Source organism: Saimiri boliviensis, chromosome 20 (genome assembly GCF_048565385.1).
Source record: "Saimiri boliviensis isolate mSaiBol1 chromosome 20, mSaiBol1.pri, whole genome shotgun sequence".
In the NCBI taxonomy this organism is placed as follows: domain Eukaryota; kingdom Metazoa; phylum Chordata; class Mammalia; order Primates; family Cebidae; genus Saimiri; species Saimiri boliviensis.
Window position 1 is genome coordinate 34,189,740 of NC_133468.1, and position 21,894 is coordinate 34,211,633.

Consider the following 21,894-nt stretch of genomic DNA (forward strand, 5'->3'; position numbering starts at 1 on the left):
CGCGACGCGCGGCGCGGTGCACGCTGGGATATTTAAGTCTCCTCCGCGGCGCGGAGCCGCGATGTCTCCGGCGGCTGCGGCGGCTGGAGCAGGGGAGCGGCGGCGGCCGATAGCGAGTGTCAGGGACGGCCGCGGCCGGGCCTGCGGCGGGCCGGCCGGGGCGGCGCTCCTCGGCCTGTCGCTGGTCGGCCTCGTGCTGTACCTAGTGCCGGCTGCGGCTGCGCTGGCCTGGCTGGCCGTGGGGGCTACCGCGGCCTGGTGGGGACTGAGTCGCGATCCCCGAGGTTCGCGCCCCTTGTCCTCCTTCGTTCGGAACGCGCGACATCGGCGAACCTTGTTCGCTTCGCCTCCGGCCAAGCCGACAGCCAACGGAAATCTCCTAGAGCCGCGGACCCTGCTCGAAGGACCCGACCCTGCCGAACTGCTACTCATGGGCAGTTACCTGGGCAAGCCCGGGCCGCCGCAGCCCGCCCCCGCTCCGGAGGGCCAGGACCTGCGGCAGAGGCCGGGCCGCCGCCCACCCGCCCGCTCTGCGCCGCGCTCCCCGCCGCGCTCCCCGCCGCCCCACCGCGTTCACCACGTTTACCCCTCTCTCCCCGCTCCTCTTCTCCGACCCTCCGGGAGGCCTTCCCAACGGTAAGATAACGCTGATCTTGCCAGATCATCCTCTGGCTCGACTGGCTTGAAATCGAGGACTTGACTTTTAAATCCGATTTGCTTTTTCATCAAGTCCGAAGGGGATTGTGTGTGGTTTTGCCCTCCTTAACAGCACCTTGGTGTGTGCCAGCCGTCTGTTGCCCCTTCTGACTCTTGGGATGAGATGTTGAGTTGCCAAAACAATTCCCTTCTTTCCAGTTCTAAAAAATCCCCGAATTTTAGTGCAGTCTAGATTTAGCCTAGATTTAGATTTTCCCTCTCAAATTGTTGAATTCCTTTGTTGAGACAGCTGTGAAGCAGCTGTCACTCTCTGCCCTTAGATGGAAGAAGGGAAAGTTGCCGTAAAAACGCCGTGTTCTGTGTTGCTTAGAAAGAGACTTCAGTTCTTTGGAAAATGTCTGAACTGGTGGGTTTTTAGCCTTTTAAAATTTTAACATTCTTTTATGCTTTAGTTCAATGATTTGTTTCGCGTTCTCTGCAGGGACTTTGGGACTTTACCAAATCGATTTCTAGTCACACCTCGAAGACGCTATCCGATCCATCAGGCCCAATATTCCTGTCTGGGGGTACTTCCCACAGTGTGCTGGAATGGTTATCACAAGAAGGCTGTGCTGTCCCCTCGAAACTCCAGGATGGTGTGTAGCCCAGTGACTGTGAGGATCGCCCCTCCTGACAGAAGGTTTTCGAGGTCTGCGATGTGAGTATTAGTACTGGAAGAATACTCTCCCTTTTCATGTCCACTTTATTCTTCTGCAGTTGTTCCTATGACAGTATGACTACAAGGCAAGAAAGAAAGGACGGAGCTGCTTATATGAATGAGAAACACCAAATTCTAGTAAAACCTTTTGTTTTTCACTTTTTGCCTTTGACGAAAAAGTAGCTTTACTTGCTGAGGGCAGCTGCTGTGAGTGTATAAATTACACTTTGGCCTGTTGGTTACTTCTGATTTTCCCGTTAATGAAGTCTTTGCTATATGGCATGGGAATTAAAATATCTTAAGGCTAGAATCTTGTCTTTCATTATAGGCCAGAGCAGATAATCAGCTCAACACTCTCCTCACCGTCAAGTAATGCCCCGGACCCATGTGCAAAGGAGACTGTACTGAGTGCCCTCAAAGAGAAGAAGAAAAGGGCAGTGGAGGAAGAAGACCAAATATTCCTTGATGGCCAGGAAAATAAAAGAAGGTAACAGGCTCAGGAGAGTACTAAGCTGGTTTCCCGCATGGACTCCTGTGGGATGGGACGTAGATCAGTCCCGTACAGATGCAGAGGCCACGGGTGGTGTCCAGCTTGTGCACCTTCTTCATAGGTCCCCTTCTTTGGCTTTCATGGAAGAACCTGATACCAGGGGTTTTAATGCTGTTCATTTCAAGGCACAGGTTAGATCAATGTTACAATTTATCTTTTCCATGAGTAGTAGAGATAAGCTGACAGCTCTTAGCCATGTTAGCTTCATGGTTTTGATAGAAATGTGTCAAAGTTTATTTTCAAGAAAGAAGGCTCTACGTCTTCCCCTCAGCATTTTGTGGTGTTCAATTATTTGAGTAACCACGAGTTCCAGTGTCTTAATTGTGCTGAAGGAAATGCTTGTGAAAGAAAAGTGAAAATAGAGTTTGGTAGATTTATCAGTAATGAGATTAAAACCAATTTCCTGGCCAGGTGAGGTGGCTCATACCTGTAATCCCAGCACTTTGGGAAGCTGAGGCAGGAGGATCACGTGAGGTCAGGAGTTTGAGACCAGCCTGGCCAACATGATGAAACCCCGTCTCTACTAAAAATACAAAATTTAGCCAGGCATGGTGGCACACGCCTATAGTCCCAGCTACTGGGGAGGCTGAGGCAGGAGAATTGCTTAAACCCGGGAGGCAGAGGTTGCAGTGAGCCTAGACTCTGCCACTGCACTCCAGCCTGGGTGAGTGACAGAGCGAGACTCTGTCTCAAAAAAAAACAAAAAAAAACTATTTTTTTATGTGGTTTATAGAATAGCCTAATGAAAATGGACTAAATAGTTTTCTAAGTATAGAAACAAAGGAAGTTGAAGTGGCTAAGAATTTATTGAGCACCCATTGTACATGAGACCCTACTCTCACAAGTGCTGTGGATAGAGCAGTGGACAAGACAAAATACCTGCTTTCATGGGACCCTTCTGAGGGAAGCACCATTTTATAAGGCTAGCTGTGGTGTTGTACACCTGTAATCCTAACACTGAGATGGGAGCATCACTTGAGCCCAGGAGCTCAAGACTAGCCTGGACAACATAGTGAGACCTCGCCTCTACAAAAAATTAAGGAATTAGCCAGATGTGGTGGTGCATACCTGTAGTCCCAGGTACTCAGAAGGCTGAGGCGGGAGAATCACTTGAATCCGGGAGGCAGAGATTGCAATGAGCAAAGATCATGCCACTGCACTCTAGCCTGGGCAACAAGAGTGAATCTCCATCTGAAAAAAAAAAATTTACCTTTCAGAAGGTAAGGTAAAAATAACCTTAGGGATTTTAAAAACCCTTTTCCGGTCTAGCATGGAATCTGTGCTCCATAGAGTTAGTATAAGGTCCCAGAAATGTGAGAATACACTTTAAAGGGACAAAAAAGTCATGTCATTTAATTGAGAACTTTTTGATTTGTTACAGGCGCCATGATAGCAGTGGCAGTGGACATTCCGCATTTGAGCCCCTGGTGGCCAATGGAGTTCCCACTTCTTTTGTGCCTAAGTAAGTGAGTCCTTACGGATGAAATACCAGCTGTTTGGAAAAAGGACATTGTCAGAGATGTTCCCTTACAGATTTTCCTCTTTGTTTTTTTTTGTATTGCTTAATTCAAGTTCACATCTTTGAAATTAGAGAGGAACATTTTGAGTGACTTGCTGCAATTAACTGCTTTCTCTCTAATTCCTTTTAATATTCTTGTATTACCTCGGATGAATGGCTCACGCCTGTAGTCCCAGCGCTTTGGAAGGCTGAGGCGGACAAATCGCCTGAGGTCAGGAGTTTGAGACCAGCCTGGCCAACATGATGAAACCCCATCTCTACTAAAAATACAAAATTAGCCCAGCGTGGTGGTGGGTGCCTGTCATCCCAGCTACTCAGGAGGCCGAGGCAGGAGAATTGCTTGAACCTGGGAGGTGCAGGTTGCAGTGAGCCGGTATTGCACCACTGTGCTCCAGCCTGGGTGACAAGAGCAAGACTTTGTCTCAAAACAAAACAAAAATGGATGAAATATGAAATGTGCTGATGAGAGTAAGAGGTTTTATAAACATATTTAATAACTAAGCACATAAACAGAAGGATTGCAAAGTTTGTGCAGTGGATAAAACAGTATGAACCTTAAATGTTAAGTTTCTACATGTCAGTTTAAAAATAAATTGGAGGAAGAATTGGATGGAAAGGAAAATGGCTCAGAAGTATGTGTGAAAAGACTTAGGATCCCTCAGGTACGTCCTCTGAGTCAGCATTGTGACGTGGCTCTCAGGAAGGCTGACGTGCTCCTGGTCTGTGCTGTTAGAAGCAAGACTAGAATGAGGCAGGTAGATGGTGTTTCTGCCTTCCGTAGTTCTGCTCACTGTCCGTGGAGTGCTGCGGTCAGTTCAGTGTACTGCACAGCAAGGGTGGATGTACACAAATGGAAATCCATTCCCAGTGAAGCAACAAAGATATTAAGGAGATTTGCAACAGCCCAAAGTGGGGGGTGGTGGTGGATGACGGGGTTTTGGAGGTATGGAAGTATTAGCCCAGAGGGGAAAGATCTCGGGGGGATAAGGAAATACATGAGGGAAGGATAATGGTCCCCCAAAAACCAAAGGACTGTTCCCTTGAAAGAAGTGAAATAGGGCCGGGCATGGTGGCTCACGCCTGTAATCTCAGCACTTTGAGAGGCCGAGGCGGGTGGATCATGAGGTCAGGAGTTCAAGATCAGCCTGGTCATCATAGTGAAACCCCGTCTCTACTAAAAACACAAAAATTAGCCGGACGTGGTGCCACATGCCTGTAATCCCAGCTTCTCAGGAGGCTGAGGCAGGAGAATCACTTGAACCCGGGAGTCAGAGGTAGCAGTGAGCTGAGACTGCCATTGCACTCTAGCCTGGGTGACAGAGTGAGACTCTGTCTCAAAAAAAAAAAAAAAAAAAAAGTGAAATAACTTGCTCTGTTTAGCTTCACATAGGATCCATGGGTGAAAGTTAGAGGAAAAACATTTTAATCTGATATATTATTGTTTATTCTCCAGTGAGAATAAACTGATTCATGATTGGCCTGGGTCACTCTAGGAGAGAGTTGTCTACATTGTAACAGGTTGGATGACTGTCCCGCAGGAAAGATGCATAGGAGATTTCTGTTTCAGTTGGTGGTGTGGAAAAATGATTTTGTGGAAAGGAAAGTGGCTCAGAAGTATGTGTGAAAAGCACCTATTACAGTGGCTGTCAATAAGTGGGTACCCACTGTCCTTGCTGCTAGACAGACTTAGGTTCAAATCTTCCTCTTAACTCTGATTTTTTTAACAGCTTTATTGAGGTATAATTGACATACAATAAACAGTACTTGTTTAAAGCGTATGTTACATTTTGACGTGTATATGCCTGTGAAACCATCCCACCCTCAGGATAATGAACATTCATCACCTCCAAAAGTTCCCACATGCCTGTAATCCCTCCCTGTAGTTCCACTCCTGTGCCCAGGCGTCCACTGATCTGCCTTCTGTCACTTGTAGATAGGTATGCATCTTCCAGAATATTCTTTAAATGGAATCATACGTTTAAGTTTTAAATATTTGGCTTTTCTTACTGACTTTGTCAGATAGAGTTGGCCAGATTGTTAGCACTAAAAGTTAAAAGCAGCATTCTCTTCCCTTCATGTTTATTAAGAAAGAGCTCGTGACTGTGGATGAAACCATGAAAGAATGTTGCCTTTAACAGAGTCTCTGTCTTTTTCTCTTTCATTAGGCCTGGGTCTCTGAAGAGAGGCCTCAATTCTCAGAGCTCAGATGACCACTTGAATAAGAGATCCCGAACCTCTTCCATGAGCTCCTTGACAGGCGCTTACACAAGTGGCATCCCTAGCTCCAGTCGCAATGCCATTACCAGTTCCTACAGCTCCACTCGAGGCATCTCACAGGTACAGTACCGCTCTTGTGATGTGGGGGAGATGAATTCCCAGCATTCATTAATGGATTAGGGCCAGACGTGGTGGCTTAGCCCTATAATCCCAGCACTTTGAAAGGCCAAAGCAGGAGGATTGCTTGAGCCCAGGAGTTCAAAATCAGCCTGGTCAATATAGTGAGATTTGCCCGTACAAAAGAATTTTTAAAGAAATTTTTTAAAATAAAGTAATTGATTAGCAAAGATTTACTAATCACCTCCTAGCTATCAGACATTAGGACTGTCTCTAAGCTAATAGAAGATACAGACCATTGAATGATCAGTGCAACAGAGTAGAAAGCCTGGAATATAAACCAGTACCTGTGTGCAAGCTGTACCAGACAGAACTGTGATGTAGATTAAGGGTGACTGGAAGGTACACTGAGTCTAGGTTGTATCGGGTCATAAAAGAGATGTGTCATAGGCATTTAGAATTAAGTGCAGATTTTTAAAACAAGAAGTGGTCATGATTTTTTGGAAAGAGGATTATCACATAGTATGGGGAGCAGAGCAGGCTTTGCTGCTAGACAGACTTAGGTTCAAATCTTGGCTCTGAGGCTGGGCGGGATGGCGTATGCCTGTAATATCATCACGTTGGGAGATGAAGGTGGGAGAGCCTCTTGAGCCCAGAAGTTCAAGACTAGGCCGTGCAACAAAGCAAGACTATGTCTCAAAAAAGAAAAAGAAAACATACTTGGCTTTGACATCAAGTGGCCAAAGGTCTTAGGCAAGCAAATCACTTAACATCGCTTTTTCTTGTCTCTGAAGTGCTATTGTAATGATTGAGGGTAATATTTGAAAAGCACCTATTACAGTGACTGTCAATAAGTGGGTACCCAGTATACAGCAGCCAGACAAAAAGATGTAAACAATGTTGGATAAATATTGTTTGTTTGTTTTGAGACGGGGTCTTGCTCTGTCGCCCAGGCTAGAGTGCAGTGGCATGATCTCGGCAAACTGCAACCTCCAGCTCCCAGGTTCAAGTGATTCTCCTGCCTCAGCCTCCCGAGTACCTGGGATTATAGGCGCCTGCCACCGAGCCCGGCTAATTTTTGTATTTTTAGTAGAGACAGGGTTTCACCATCTTGGCCGGGCTGGTCTCAAAACTCCTGACCTTGTGATCCACCCGCCTCAGCCTCCCAAAGTGCTGAGATTATAGGTGTGAGCCACTGTGCCCAACCCGGATAAATGTTTTTGAGAGGAGAACATTTTGAGACAAGTTCATCAGCGCAGAAGGCTCTGACAGTCATATAAATGAACACTAATAACCGTAATACTGGGCCAGGTGACATTTATTACACCAAAAATGCTGGTTTATAATTACTTTGATCCTAGTACACGCAATTTTTTTTTCTTTTTTGAGATGGAGTCTTGCTCTGTCGCCCATGCTAGAGTACAGTAATGTAATCTTGGCTCATTGCAATCTCTGCCTCCCAAGTTTAAGCGATTCTCCTGCCTCAGCCTCCCAAGTAGCTGGGACTATAGGTGTGAGCCACCACACCTGGCTAATTTTTGTATTTTTAATGGAGACAAGGTTTTACAATGTTGGCCAGGCTGGACTTGAACCCTTGACCTCAGGTGATATACCCACCTTGGCCTCCCAGAGTGCTGGGATTACAGGTGTGAGCCACTGTGCCCAGCCTGTGTAATTTCAAACTTACGATATCTGTGTCATTATTAACACTGTCATTATTAAGACTGCTGATGTCAGTTTAAGAATTATTTGTGATTCATTTTGTCTTTATATCCCTCTGAGGATGCTAGGGACATGTAATCAATACATTGTGTTTTAAGGTAATGTTAATTGTCCTTTGGTACACCAACTTTATACACAATGAGGTTCATTTGTTCTGTTTTAAATTATGTAAAATACTTAAGTTGTTTCAAAAAACATATACCAAAACAAGATACACTCAGAAATTCAATTTCCATCCCTTTCCACTCTACCTTTTTCCTTCCTCTCCATTTTTATTACTTTTCGATTATCCTTTGTTGTTCTTTTTTAAACGATATGCATATCAGTGTATCTGAAAACTGCCACCACCTAGCATTTAAGGTAGTGGACAGTATATACAGATTTGAACCTTGCTTTCTTCCTGTAATATGCAGTTGAGGCCATTGCATAGAAACTCATCTTCTGTCTTACAGCTGCATAGGTGCTCTAGCCCTCTGTTGGCAGACATCGTGTTGTTTCAGTCTTCTGCTGTCACAGCTAATGCTGCAAAGAATACATTTGTTCCTATGTCATTTCATCCTTGGCAGTATTGCCTCTGGAAATTTGCTAGATGTCAGGTTCTCAGGTCAGACGTTAAATGTGCATACAATTTTGCTGGATATTGTCAAATCCCCCTGCAGAGCATGTACCTCTCAGCATTCCCCTCAGCATTGTATGAGAGGGACCATTTCTGCATGGCCTCACAAGCAGATTTAGTTATGGTAGCTTTGGGGTTTTACCCATTTGACAGGTAAAAAAATAGTACCTAGACCAAGTGTGGTGGCTCACTCCTATAATCCCAGCATTTGGAGAAGCTAAGGTGGGCGGATCACCCGAGATCAGGCGTTCAGACTAGCCTGGTCAACATGGTGAAACCCTGTCTCTACCAAAAGTATAAAAATTAGCTGGACATGATGTCGCACGCCTGTAATCCCAGCTACTCAGGAGGCTGAGGCAGGAGAATTTTGAAAACCCAGGAGGCAGAGGTTGCAGTGAGCAGAGATAACGCCACTGCACTCCAGCCTGGATGACAGAGTGAGAGAATCTCAAAAAAAAAAACAAAAAAAATAGTAGCTAGCCGAACATGGTGGCTCACACCTGTAACCCTAGGACTTTGGGAGGCCGTGACAGGAATCACCTGAGGTAAGGAGTTTGAGAACAGCCTGGTCAACATGGCAAAACCCTGTCTCTACTAAAAATACCTGTAATCCCAGCTACTTGGGAGGCAAAGGTTACAGTGAGCAGAGATAGCACCACTGCATTTCAGCCTGGGAAACAGAGTGAGACTCCATCTCAAAAAAAAAAAAAAACTATCTAATTTTTGTTTCTTAGGAGTAATTTGATCATCTATTCATATGTTGAATGATTATTTTCAGTTCTGTTGCATGCTAGTTCATGTCCTTGGAGTTAGCGTACCATTTTTCTGAAGGGCTACCAGTCAAATCTCATGTTTGAGAGTTTTTCCTATACTAGAGAAACTTACTCCAAATGAACCAAAGTTTTAAAAGTAAAGCAGAAAAAAGTAGAAACCATAGAAGTGCAATATTACAAGAAACAGTCTCCTCTCACGTTGCTGGTGGGAGTGTCAGTTGGTGCAGCTCACTAGAGGGCTGTGTGGCAGGAGTTGTTGACATGAGAGATAGATACAAGCACCTTTTGATCAAGCAGCTTTACCTTTAGGAAATTACCCTACGCACATACTGGAAGATGTGTACAAGGATTGACTGTAACATTGCTTTAATAACAGCAGCTTGGATACAGTGTACATGTATCTTTTCAGGGAGCTGGTTGAATAACTAACAGTATTTTAGTAAGTTGAAATATACTATGTTAACTATGAAAAAGAATAAGGCAACTGAATAAGTACTTATGTGAATGATCTCAAAAATAAATTACATAAAAAAGGCACAGAACTGTATAGTATCCTCTATTGTTTGGACTTTTAAAAATCTTTTAATATGCATAGAATAATTCTTAGAGGATATGTTAGAAACTACCATTGAGATAAAAAAGGAAATTTACCTTTTACTGTACTTTTTTTTTTTTTTTCTTTTTTGAGACGGGGTCTCATACTGTTGCCCGCACTAGAGTACAGTGGCATGATCTCATGGTGTGATCTCGGCTTACTGCAACACCTGCCTCCTGGATTCAAGCAATTCTCCTGCCCCAGCCTCCTGAGTAGCTGGGATGACAGGTGGCCACCACCATGCCCAGCTAGTTTTTGTATTTTTAGTAGACACGCGGTTTCTCCGTGTAGGCCAGGCTGGTCTCAAACTCCTGACCTTGTGATTTGCCCGCCTCAGCCTCCCAAAGTGCTGGGATACCAGGCGTGAGCCACCGCACCCAGCCTACTGTACATTCTTATTGTAATGTAATGCGCAAGTATTACCTTTCCTGGTTTTGGCTTTTTTAAGTAAAGTAAAATTCCTCTGTCCCAGCAATCCCAGGCTCCATCCAGTAGGTATCCATTGTTAACATTCTTACTGTGTGCAAACACAGATCGTACCCAGAATTTTTTGACCGTTCTACATAAAAGGGTCACAGCATATTTGCTTTTTAAAACTCATTTTTTCTCTTTTATCCATTATATCTTGCATAGCATTTTGTGTCATATAATTTGCCTCACTCTTTAGATGGCCTTTTTTACTACAGTATAATTTACAGAAAAACACAAATTGTAACCACCACCCAGGTCAAGTAATAAAACATTTTCAGCACCCAGAAACCTCCGTCCTGCACATTCCCCATCGCTGCTCCTTCCTTTCTTCCTATTAGCGCCTTACATAGTATACCCTGTTTTTGAATTTTATATAAATGGAAATAGGGTATGCGTTCTTTGGTGTTTGACTTAAGAGATTTGTCCACATTCTTGCACATAGCATAGGTAATTGTCATCGCTGAATACTGTTCCACACTGTGAATATAACCACAGGTAACTTACCCATTCTGCCATTGGACATTTGAGTTTCCAGTTTGAGGCTATTATACATAATATTAATGTAAATAATCGTCTTAAGTCTTTTGGTACACGTAAAGTATGTGTATGTTCAGTAGATATTGCTAAAAAAAATTTTTTTGAGATGGAGTCTTGCTCTGTTACCCAGGCTGAAGTGCAGTGGTGTAGTCTCGGCTCACTGCAACCTCCGCCTCCCAGGTTCAAGCGATTCTCCTGCCTCAACCTCCCTAGTAGCTGGGACTACAGGCTTATGCCACCACACCCAGCTAATTTTTGTATTTTTAGTAGAGATGGGGTTTCACCATATTGGTCAGGCTGGTCTTGAACTCCTACCCTCAGATGATACACCCACCTCAGCCTCCCAAAGTGCTGGGATTACAGGTATGAGCCACCATGCTCAGCCTTTTGTTTGTTTTTTGGTTTTTTGGTTTTTTTCTGAGACAGAGTCTTACTCTGTCACCCAGGCGAGAGTACATTGGGACCGTATTGGCTCACTGCAACCTCTGCCTCCTGGGTTCAAGTGATTCTCATGCCTCAGCCTCCCAAGTAGCTGGGATTACAGATGTGTGCCACCACACCCGGTTAATTTTTTCTATTTTTAATAGAAATGGGGTTTTACCATGTTGGCCAGGCTGGTCTCAAACTTCTGGCCTTAAATGATCCACTTGACTGGGCCTCCTGAAATGCTGGGATTACAGGCATAAGCCACTGCGCCCAGCTGCTAAGCAGTGTATTAGGGGGTGTTTTAGTTTACATTCTTACCAGCAGTATATGAAATTTTTGTTTATGTTGTTCCATATCCTCACCAACACTTGGTATTGCCCAGTCTCTTTAGCCATTTCGGTAAGTGTGAAGTAATATTTCATTGTGGTTTTAGTGGGCATTTCTCTGATTACTAATGAGGTAGAAGTACCAGCTTTTTATTGGCTATTTGTACAGCCTCTTTTGTGAGATGCCTGTTCAGATTTCTTGACTCTTTTCTGTTAAGTTGTCTTTTTCTTAGAGATTTGAATATGCTCTTTATGTATTCTAGATCCGAGCTCTCTGTCATGTGTGTGTTGCAACAAAAAAGTGTTTTGCTCTTGCCATTCTCCTTCCTTGTGGTTAGCATACTTTGTGTAGTATTTAGGGAATCTTTGCCTGCCTAACTTAAGGTTATGATAATTTTCTTCTATGCTACCTTCTAGAAGCTTTTACTTTTCATGTGTAAATCCATCATCCACCTGAAACTGATTTTTGTGTATGGTGTGAGGTTAGGACCAAAATTAGGTGTGTTGTTGTTGTTTTACTGTAGAAATACGTATTTCTCCCAGTAACGTTTATTGAAAGGACCACCCTTATTTCTCTGCAGCACCGCCTTTGTCTAATTTAAGTGTCCGTATATATGTGAGTACATTTCTAGACTGTTTTGTTCCATCAGTCTATTCTTCTACCTACCCTGTGCCAGTCTTTGTTTTACCTCTACCCTGATACTTTAAGTCTTGACAGAGTCAGTCATCCCACTTTCTCGTTTCTCTTCAGGACTGTCTTGGATCTTGGCCTGTTGCATTTTCATGTAATTTTTAGATCAACTTGTCAGTTTCCACACACACACAAAAAAGTTGAAATATTGATTGGGATTGCCTTTAATCTACTGATGACTTTGGATGGAAGTGACATTATTATAATATTGACCTTGTTTACTTCTAACCTAATCTATGAACATGGAATGCCATTCATATATTTAACTTTTGAGACAAGGTCTTGCTCTGTGGCCCAGGCTGGAGTACGGTGGCGCAATCATAGCTCACTACTGCCTCGAATTCCCAGGCTCAAGTGATCCTCCTGCCTTAGCCTCTTGAGTAGCTGAGACTACAGGCATGCATCACCGTACCCAGCTAATTTTTACTTTTTAATTTATTTTTATTTTTGTGGAATTTTTCCCTTTCCAACCCAGCTAATTTTTTTAAAAAACTTTTAGTAGAGACAGCATCTCACTATGTTGCCTAGGGTGGTCTCAAACTCCTTAGCTCAAACAATCTTTCCACCTTGGCCTCCCTAAGTGTGGGATTATAGGCATGAGCCACCATGTCTGGCCTCCTTTTATTTACATCATCTCTAATTCCGCTCTGTAGAGTTACTTCTCTTTTATTAGAATTATTCCTAGGTATATGGTTTGGTTTTGTTTTTGAAATGGAGTCTCATTCCGTCACCCAGACTAGAGTGCAGTGACACAATATTGACTCACTGCAACTTCCATCTCCCAGGTTCAAGTGATTCCCCTGCCTTAGCCTCTCAGGTAGCTGGGATTACAGGCATGCACCACCATACCTGGCTAATTTTTGTATTTTTAGTAAAGACATGGTTTCACCCTGTTGGGTCCTGGTCTCAAACTCCTGACCTCAAGTGATCCACCTGCCTTGGCCTCCCAAAGTGCTGGGATTATAGGCGTGAGCCACCGCACTCGGCCATCTATGTACTTTTACTGAACTGGCCCTAGGTTACTTATGTACTGGCGCTAAGCTATTTATGTCCAGCCCTAGGTTAACGACAGACAGGGTCTTGCTATGTTGCCCAGGCTGGTCTGAAACTCCTGGGCCCAAGCAATTCTCCTGCCTCGGCCTCCCAAAGTGGTGGGATTACAGGCATGAGCCACCACACTCGGTCATCTGTGTACTTTCGAAGTTCCACGGGTGACTGATGAGAGCCATGTGAGAACCCGTGAGCTACTGTCAGGGATCTGAAGTGATCGAAAATGCCACTCTTGTATTCAGTCCTTGGATCACTTTGATGAGGTTTTGTATTCTATTCTTTGCTATCCCTATAATCCCATGTTTTTTAAACCACTGGGCTCTGGCCCTTGTTGCTGCTTGAGCATAACTTAAACTGTGATTGCCGAGAGCAGTTTTCTCAAGCTCCCCCCAGGCCCGGCTTCCTGATGGTGGCCTCACGGAACTGTTCTGCTGCTTACCACTTGTCTGAAGCTTCCTTTTCTCCATTTTTGAACTCTGTTTGAGCATCGTCAACTTCCTGTTTGTACTTCTGTGATGGTAGCTGGTACTGGGTGACAAATCATTAGCAGCTTTTCAAGTAGGAAAGACGATCTGAGGTGACAGCTTAGTGGCTTTGTCATTAGGCTCAGCACTTACGAGACTATGTGCAGTGTCCGCTCTATGCCAGCTCCTTTGCTGCCGGTCTCTGGAGGGCACAGAGATGAAAGCACCATCTTGGCTGTCAAGAACTCGCCTGGAAGAAGAGGCCCATGTTTGGATGATCATCACATGATGATAAATGCCATAATTGTTGCAAAAGTCATAAATGTTACGACAGCATATTTTTAAAATGAAGTTAGTAAATTAAAATTGAAAATTCAATGGAAGCAAGACTAAATTAGTGGACCGGGTTATCTTCTTCAGTTTACTTCTGTCCTTTCCATAGGCAGTCTAGAGTAGGTTTGAATGTGTCCTGGCTCATCATTACCAAGTCTGCCTTTCCAGTTAACATATGCAAAAAATGTGTCCATTTCTTCTACCTTTACTAACATTCCATTACGTTTATAGACTTTTCTTTTTTTGCTTTCAAGTAATACTGGCAATTGATTTTCTTTTCAGGGGTCTTTCTTCACAAAGAAATTTTTTTCCTTTTTTTTTTTTTTTTTTTTTTGAGACAGGGTCTCACTCTGTTCCCCCAAGCTGAAGTGCAGTGGAGCGATACAGCTCTGCAGCCTCCTGAGTAGTTAGGACGTCGGGTGCAAACTACCACACCCAACTGATTTTTCCATTTTTTTGTAGAGACAGGGTTCTCCCTATGTTAACCAGGCTGGTCTCAAACTCCTGGGCTCAAGCAATCCTCTGACCTTGGCCTTCCAAAGTGCTGGGATTACAGGCATGACTAACCATTTAACCGTAAAAACTATTTTCTTAGTCACGTAAGAAGGGACTTTGTCATGAAGGTCAGATGCTGAGTTACCAGCGGGCTCAGTCATGTCCTCTTGATTTTCAGCTCTGGAAGAGGACTGGTCCTAGTTCATCACCCTTCTCTAGCCCAGCCTCGTCCCGCTCCCAGACGCCGGAGAGGCCAGCAAAGAAAATCAGGTACTCGGCATTCTCTTGCAGTTTGCATTTGCTGCGTGGACAGATGGGGGTGAGGAAGGTGGGAACGAAACCTGGCTCTTAGGCTTTGTGCTACTGTGACTTGGAGAATCCAAGAAACGAAGCCCTGGGAGAGGGTCAGTCAGCACCCACCTGAACCGCCGTCAGCCTGCGGTCTCACGTACTGACTCTAGTGGCCTCTGCCTGCCACCTCCCGCTCCAGCCTGAGGGATCGGGGCAAGCACAGGCCACACAGAGTGGACAGCAGAGAGTCCAGTTGGCGGCAGTCGCCTTCAGGTTCTTGACTCCAGCTGACTGGGTGCTTGCAGTTGGCTGGACCGCCATTCCCTCAGGGATCAGATTTGTGTCTTGAACTCCCAGGGACTTGGGAGGTTGTAAGTAAGGTTTTGAAGATTGTTGGTTTGTGCTTTTTTTTTTTTTTTAGACAAAAGCTGTCTCCATGGCCTCCGTGAACCAGCCTCCCTCCCTTCATTCTGCTGGAATTTCCTTTTGACTTTTTTTGTCCTGACATACTGAGATCTTAAATTACGGTTGTTTTAGACATTGGCCACTTGCTAGCTAAGAGCGTGTGAGAAATTATTCAATACTTCAGCCAAAAAGTCTTTCTAAGTTGTTTCTTTTCTCCTGACAGAGAAGAGGAAGTGTGTCGACATTCCAGTTCTTCAACCCCACTGGCGACAGACAAGGAGTCCCAGGGAGAAAGGGGTAGGTTGCTGAGCCAGGAGGCGGCGCTGCGCTGCTGGAGGCGGAGGTGTTTGTGGAGGATGTAGAGATTAATACCTATGAAAAACGTGTCTTGAGCATTGCTAGGTCTAGGGCATGGGAGGTACAGAGAGCGCGATTTCCTCTCCTTCAGAGGTGGGTAGTCTGATGACGGGTTTCACGACAGGATAAAGGGAAGCTCAGTGGGAGTCACCTGCGGGTGATCCCGGTAATTACTGCGCAGTAAGCAGTAGGCACGCATGCCTTCATCTTGTAAATACCATCCAAGCAACCAAACCACCGAAGATGGGATCTTGTCAGGGATAGCCAGTGAAAGCTCAGTGTTCCATTAGAAGTGGACAGACAAAACCGTCCAATTCTGGAAGAGGGAAGGAAGCAGACAAGTCGCGGTGTCTTTCTTTAGTTGCAGATACAACCCCATGGAAGAAACAAAACTCATGGAATTCTCCGTCTACACCTGGCAGCTCTGGGCAGCGTAAGCGGAAAATTCAGCTGTTGCCTTCTCGGCGAGGAGAACAGCTGACCTTGGTATGGTCTTGTCCATCTACTTCTGCGTCCCCCGCTTAACTCTCCTCAGTCTTAGGAACGCTAAGGACAGGTTTCTTCCAGCTTTTTCTAATTTGTTTTTGTTTTTGTTTTTTTGAGACAGCATCACTCTTGTTACCCAGGCTGGAGTGCAGTGGTTCGATCTGGGCTCACTGCAACCTCCGCCTCCCGGGTTCAAGCGATTCTCCTGCCTCAGCCTCCCAAGTAGCTGGGATTACAGGTGCACGCCATGAAGCCCGGCTACATTTTTGTATTTTTAGTAGAGATGGGACTTCACCATGTTGGCCAGGCCGGCCTCAGACTCCTGACCTCAAGTGATCCACCCACCTCCGCCTCCCAAAATGCTGAGATTACAGGCATGAGCCACCACACCCAGCCTTCCTGTTTTTTTCTGATTGACCTGACTTCTTTTTCTCTTTGGTAGCCTCCACCTCCCCAGCTTGGCTATTCGATCACTGCCGACGACCTAGACTTAGAGAAGAAGGCTTCATTACAGTGGTTCAACGAGGCCTTGGAAGATAAGGACGGTAAGCAGGACAGACCACCACACGCTCGAGAGGTGTCAGGTGTTTGTTTTCTTTGGTTTTATTTTGGTGTTTAAAAAAATTTTCTCTGGGAAAATCCAAAGCAGAGTTCCATGTTTTCTTTTGGTCTTTCTCCCCTGAGAAATCCGTGTTGGTCTTCATGGGAACTGGACAGCAGGGAGCACTGCGGTTGAGGGAGGCACTCCTCCGGGAGCTGTGCCGAGACCCTGCTCAAACAGGCGTCTGTCTGGAAAGAAGTCCCAGACGAGCCAGGACAGCTGCACCTTTCTTTCTTTCTTTCTTTCTTTCTTAGATGCTGCCTCGAACTCTGTCACTGAGACCCCACCTACCACTCAGCCTTCATTTACCTTTACCCTGCCCGCTGCTGCACCTGCCCCCTCGCCCACCTCCCTCCCGGCCCCAAGCACCAACCCACTGTTAGACAGCTTGAAGAAGATGCAGAGTCCCCCGAGCCTGCCGCCCTGCCCAGGTGAGCTGGAGAGGGGCCTGTGGCTCCAGCCTGTGACACCATCAGCCTTCTCGGTAGCATCCCCTGCTTGGGTTGGAGTAAAGGCGTCACGCCTGTCAGTCACTGGAGATTGTTCTGCAGGCCTAGTGCACCCTGAGCCACCACACCAGAGTGGGCCCACATTTAGCAGCGCAGGAGCCTGCATCAGGGAGTGTTAGGGAAGGGCTGCTGCAGCACTCAGGATCTGAAGCCTGGCCCGTGGCTGCTCTGAGCCTCGCCTTCCTCATCTGTCAGAAGAGAATGACCTTCCTGGGCGCGGCACCTTGGAAGTGTGAATGTGGTGATGTGGTCAGGGTGTCCATGCCTGTTAGAACCACAGGTCCAGAGCAGCACAGCTTCCTTTTCCCTCCAGCACTTTGGGGGCTGCTGGTCGTTCCCGGCCCAGGCCTACATGGCACTGGGCTTACACACCTCTTTGTCAGTTGGTAGCCTGGGGCTCGTACTTACCCTCCCTGCTCAAGGGCAGAGACTTGCCCTTTCACAGTTGCATGCTCTTAGCACTGGGCAGGTGAGCTTCATAGGCAAATAAAGTATATGCAGATTGGTGTGTGAACATGAGTTGAGACAATTGGGTTGTCTTAGTCTCTACACCAGGCGTCCCCAAACTACGGCCCTCGGGCCGCATGCAGCCCCCTGAGGCCATTTATCCAGCCCGCCGCGGCACTTCAGGAAGGGGCACCTCTTTCATTGGTGGTCAGTGAGAGGAGCACAGTATGTGGCGGCCCTCCAACAGTCTGAGGGACAGTGAACCGGCCCCCTGTGTAGAAAGTTTGGGGATGCCTGCTCTACACATTAGGTCGCCATTTAGGCCCCATTTTATCCCTTTCTGTCTGTAATGATCGGTGAGACAGACATAATGAAACTTCCGTGATTTAGCATACGAGCCTGCAGTGCAGACTTAGCTGAGTTTATCGACTGACTCATGGATCCCAGCTCTGTGGTAGGCATGGGGAGGATACGAAAATGCTGAATACCATCACCTTCCAGGTATTTATTCCAAATTCACTTTTTCTTTTCTTCAGAATCCGCTGGAGCAGCAACCACTGAGGCCCCCTCACCTCCAAAGACGCCCAGCCTCCTGCCACCACTGGGCTTCTCACAGTCAGGGCCACCGGGGCCCCTCCCTGGCCCCTCCTCAGACTCCAAACCTCCTACCCCTTTGCTGGGGCTGATCCCTGCTTCATCCACAGTACCAGCCACTGACACCAAGTCACCTCCAACCCTTCAGGCAGAGACGGCTGCCAAACCCCAAGCCACATCTGCCCCGTCCCCCACCCCCAAACAAAGCTTCCTGTTTGGAACACAGAGCACCTCACTTTCCAGCCCTGCTGCCCTTGCCGAGTCTTCAGCATCTCCCATGTTCAAGCCCATTTTCACGACCCCACCCAAGAGTGAGAAGGAAGGCCCCACACCACCTGGCCCGTCGGTCCCAGCCACAGCGCCTTCCAGCTCCTCCCTCCCTGCAACCACCAGCACCACAGCCCCGACCTTCCAGCCCATCTTTAGCAGCATGGGGCCGCCTGCATCTGTGCCCTTGCCCGCTCCCTTCCTCAAGCAGACAGCTCCCGCCACAACTGCCCCACTTTTCACCAGCCTGGCCACCACCACCTCTGCCGTGGCTCCCATCACCACAGCCAGTCCATCCGCAGACTCTGCTTCCAAGCCTGCGTTTGGCTTTGGTGTAAACAATGTGAGCAGCAGCAGCGTGAGCACCACGACCAGCACTGCCACTGCCACCTCACAGCCTTTCCTCTTCGGGGCACCCCCGGCCTCTGCTGCCAGCTTCACCCCGGCCATGGGCTCCATATTCCAGTTTGGCAAGCCACCTGCCCTGCCCACCACCACCACAGTCACCACCTTCACCCAGTCCCTGCCCACTGCCATGCCGCCGGCCACCAGCAGCAGCGCTGCCGGCTTCAGTGGTTTCGGCAGCAGCCTCAGCACCTCCGCCCCGGCCACCAGCGGCCAGCCCACTCTGACATTCAGTAACACGAGCACCTCCACATTCAACATTCCCTTTGGCTCAAGCACCAAGTCCCTGCTCCCATCATATCCAGGAACCAACCCCCAGCCCACATTTGGGGCCACTGAGGGGCAGCCACCGGGAGCTGCCAAGCCAGCCCTTGCCCCCAGCTTTGGCAGCTCTTTCACTTTTGGGAACTCTGCAGCCCCAGCCCCAGCTGCTGCACCCGCACCTGCACCTGCATCCACGATCACGATCGTGCCCGCACACGTGCCCACACCCCTCCAACCTGCCTTTGGCAGTGCCACACAGTCGGCATTTGGGTTGAAAGCCACAGCTTCGGCGTTTGGCGCCCCCACCAGCTCACAGCCCACCTTTGGCGGTACCACTGCTGTCTTCTTCGGTGCAGCCACCAGCTCTGGCTTTGGAGCCACCACCCAGACCGCCAGCAGCGGGAGCAGCAGCTCAGTGTTCGGCAGCATGACACCATCACCCTTCACATTTGGGGGTTCAGCGGCCCCCGCTGGCAGCGGGGGCTTTGGGATCAATGTGGCCACCCCTGGCTCCAGCACCACCTCTGGAGCCTTCAGCTTCGGAGCAGGACAGAGTGGGACCACAGCCACCCCCACCCCCTTCGCGGGGGGCTTAGGTCAAAACGCCCTGGGCACTGGCAGCCAGAGCACACCATTTGCCTTCAACGTGGGCAGCACGCCTGACAGCAAACCTTTGTTTGGAGGTAAGGAGAGGCATGGGCTCGGCCTGCAAGGCCAGCCGCTGTTCGGAGAGCTGTCCCTGCACAGCCTGTGTTCTTAGGGACCTTCCACTACAGCAGTGAAGAGACAGGCATTGAATATAGAACTGAATGAAATGCCAGCTCACAACACGTTTTGGTAAAATATGTAATGAGTGACTGGAGGAGCTGTTGTGGATTTAGCTGGTCATTGAAGGCCTTTCTAATTAACAATGTAAGCTGAAGGCTGGTGTAGTGGCTCACGCCTGTAATCCCAGCACTTTGGGAGGCCAAGGAAGGTGGTTCACTTGAGGCCAGGAGTTCAAGACCAGCCTGGGCAAATTGGTGAAACCCTGTGTCTACTAGAAAGACCAAAAAGTTGGGCGTTGTGGTAACTGCCTATAATCCCAGCTTACTCAGGAGGCTGAGGCACAAGAATGGTTTGAACCCGGGAAGTGGTTGCAGTGAGCTAAGATTGTGTCACTGTACCCCAGCCTGGGTGACAGAGCAAGACTGTCTCAAAACAGCGTAAGCCGAGTACGAGGGTGGGCAGAGCATGAGTGGGGATGCCTTTCTGGCACAGAATGGCACATGTGAAGGCCCAGAGGCAGAAATGTGTGGTATGTTCAAGAGCAGAGGAAAAGGCAATCGTGGCTGGAGGGTGGAGGTGGAGGCAGTGGTGTGGAAGGAGGCCAAGAGGTGAGGGTTGTTGTGGCTGAGGCTCAGTGTTTGGCACTTAAGTATTCAGAAAAACCACTGCAGAGTAAGTAGAAGGATGCCGTGATGGCGCCTCCCACTGGAAGATGAACATAGACCCCGTGGCTTCTGTTTTCTTTGTGAAATAGAGATGATCTGGGAGAGGGCTGGGGCGAAGTGTAACAGAAGGGCCTTTGGAGAGAGTTATTTGGGACAGTGCGAGAAACACTCAAGTGTCAACACTTCCTAGGCAGTTTGTGGGCTGGACAGTTGTGATTGTCAAGTTCAAGTGAGGCCAGTCAGCATGGTGTGTGTTTCCCAGCGACACTTGGGTGTTGGGGTGTAGACGTGAAGTGAGTGGACAGCTGGTGCCACCTGGCCATGGGAACCCCAGCAAGCGCAGCAGGAGGGGCAGTGAGCCAGCGCCCCGAGGTGGCTCGGGGTGCAGGAGTGGAGAGCGGTTGAAGTCAGCTGCAGGAAGGGTGCAGTGCTTGCAGGAGATTTGGGAGCCAAGATTTGTGGTTATGGTGTGACCCCAGGAATGGTGGCAGGGGTAGAGGAGAGGAGATCATGGGGGTGGCAAGGTTGAGGGGCCGAGCGTTACGAGGAGGAAGCCAGTGAGCCATGGGTCCTCCGTGAGTCAGGAAGTGACCTGGCAGTTGACAAGTGATGTGACGACATGGCGACTTACGATAAAGTGATGATCTGAACTTGGGTTATTGCATTTAGGGAAGGAAGAAGATCAGTATGGAAGCAGCATGGGAGCACAGGGAGCTTCCCCTTGCCCGGGCTGGAGGCCAGGCCCTGAGGGCAGCCTTCCCTGCAGAGGAGCTGCTGGAGAGGGCATTGGCCAGGCAGCCAGTCAGTCAGGGCAAGGCTGGGGAAGGGAAGTCATGACAACTGTGGGCATCAGTGGGCACCACAGAAGATGAGGGGATGGGACAGTGGCTGGGGACGGGGGAGGCCCGAACGGAGGAGGTGGCTAACCTGTGTATGCTAGGAGGCAGGGGCCTGGCGTGCTCCCCTCTGCAGCAGGGGTCAGGAGGCCCAGGAAGTGGCTCCAGGGCAGGGTTTTTTTCCTCTGCCGTGGCATGGCCATTAGCTGGTGGGAGAAGCAGGCTGAGCTGGGGCACCAGGCATGAAGACTCGGTTGTCTGGCTCAGTTGCTGGAGGAGGAGTGGGCCAGCAGCAGTAGGGCCAAGGGTCCTATGAGGAAGTACTTGGCGGAGCGCAGGCTATTGCTCCGCTCCCTGCCTGCCTCCGCTCTCTGCAGCTCTCTGCTGTCTTCATTCCAGGCACCACCGCTCCCACCTTTGGTCAGAACACCCCTGCGCCTGGAGTGGGCACATCGGGCAGCAGCCTCTCCTTTGGGGCATCCTCAACACCCGCCCAAGGCTTTGTTGGCGTTGGACCGTTTGGTAAGCAGCAAGCCACCCTGTGGCCCCCTGGAGTCCCACAGCCCTGTGATGAGGAGTCTGTCTGAGGAGGGGTTGGGTGGGGTGGCAGGCTTCTGGCCCTCTGAGGCCTCATACAGATCAGGTTCAGCACAGGAAAGACGTTTTGGGTTAGGAGTCCGCCACCGCTCAGGGATGGGAGTTGGGTGGCAGAGATCAGAGACAAGCTGGATGGATGGAAGTTC

General features: G+C 48.2%; 1 protein-coding gene across 1 annotated transcript in view; it reads left to right on the forward strand.

Annotated features, from left to right (window-relative positions):
• The window catches only part of POM121C (POM121 transmembrane nucleoporin C), a 24,231-nt gene continuing 2,337 nt past the window's right edge, over window positions 1–21,894 (forward strand). The window contains exons 1-12 of the mRNA XM_003934121.4: window positions 1–636; window positions 1,139–1,354; window positions 1,683–1,841; window positions 3,286–3,366; window positions 5,589–5,760; window positions 14,435–14,526; window positions 15,176–15,249; window positions 15,671–15,795; window positions 16,238–16,340; window positions 16,651–16,827; window positions 17,889–19,565; window positions 21,551–21,673. Coding sequence (XP_003934170.3) covers window positions 62–636; window positions 1,139–1,354; window positions 1,683–1,841; window positions 3,286–3,366; window positions 5,589–5,760; window positions 14,435–14,526; window positions 15,176–15,249; window positions 15,671–15,795; window positions 16,238–16,340; window positions 16,651–16,827; window positions 17,889–19,565; window positions 21,551–21,673 — 3,574 coding nt within the window. The 5' untranslated portion in view covers window positions 1–61. The remainder of the gene's footprint in view (window positions 637–1,138; window positions 1,355–1,682; window positions 1,842–3,285; window positions 3,367–5,588; window positions 5,761–14,434; window positions 14,527–15,175; window positions 15,250–15,670; window positions 15,796–16,237; window positions 16,341–16,650; window positions 16,828–17,888; window positions 19,566–21,550; window positions 21,674–21,894) is intronic.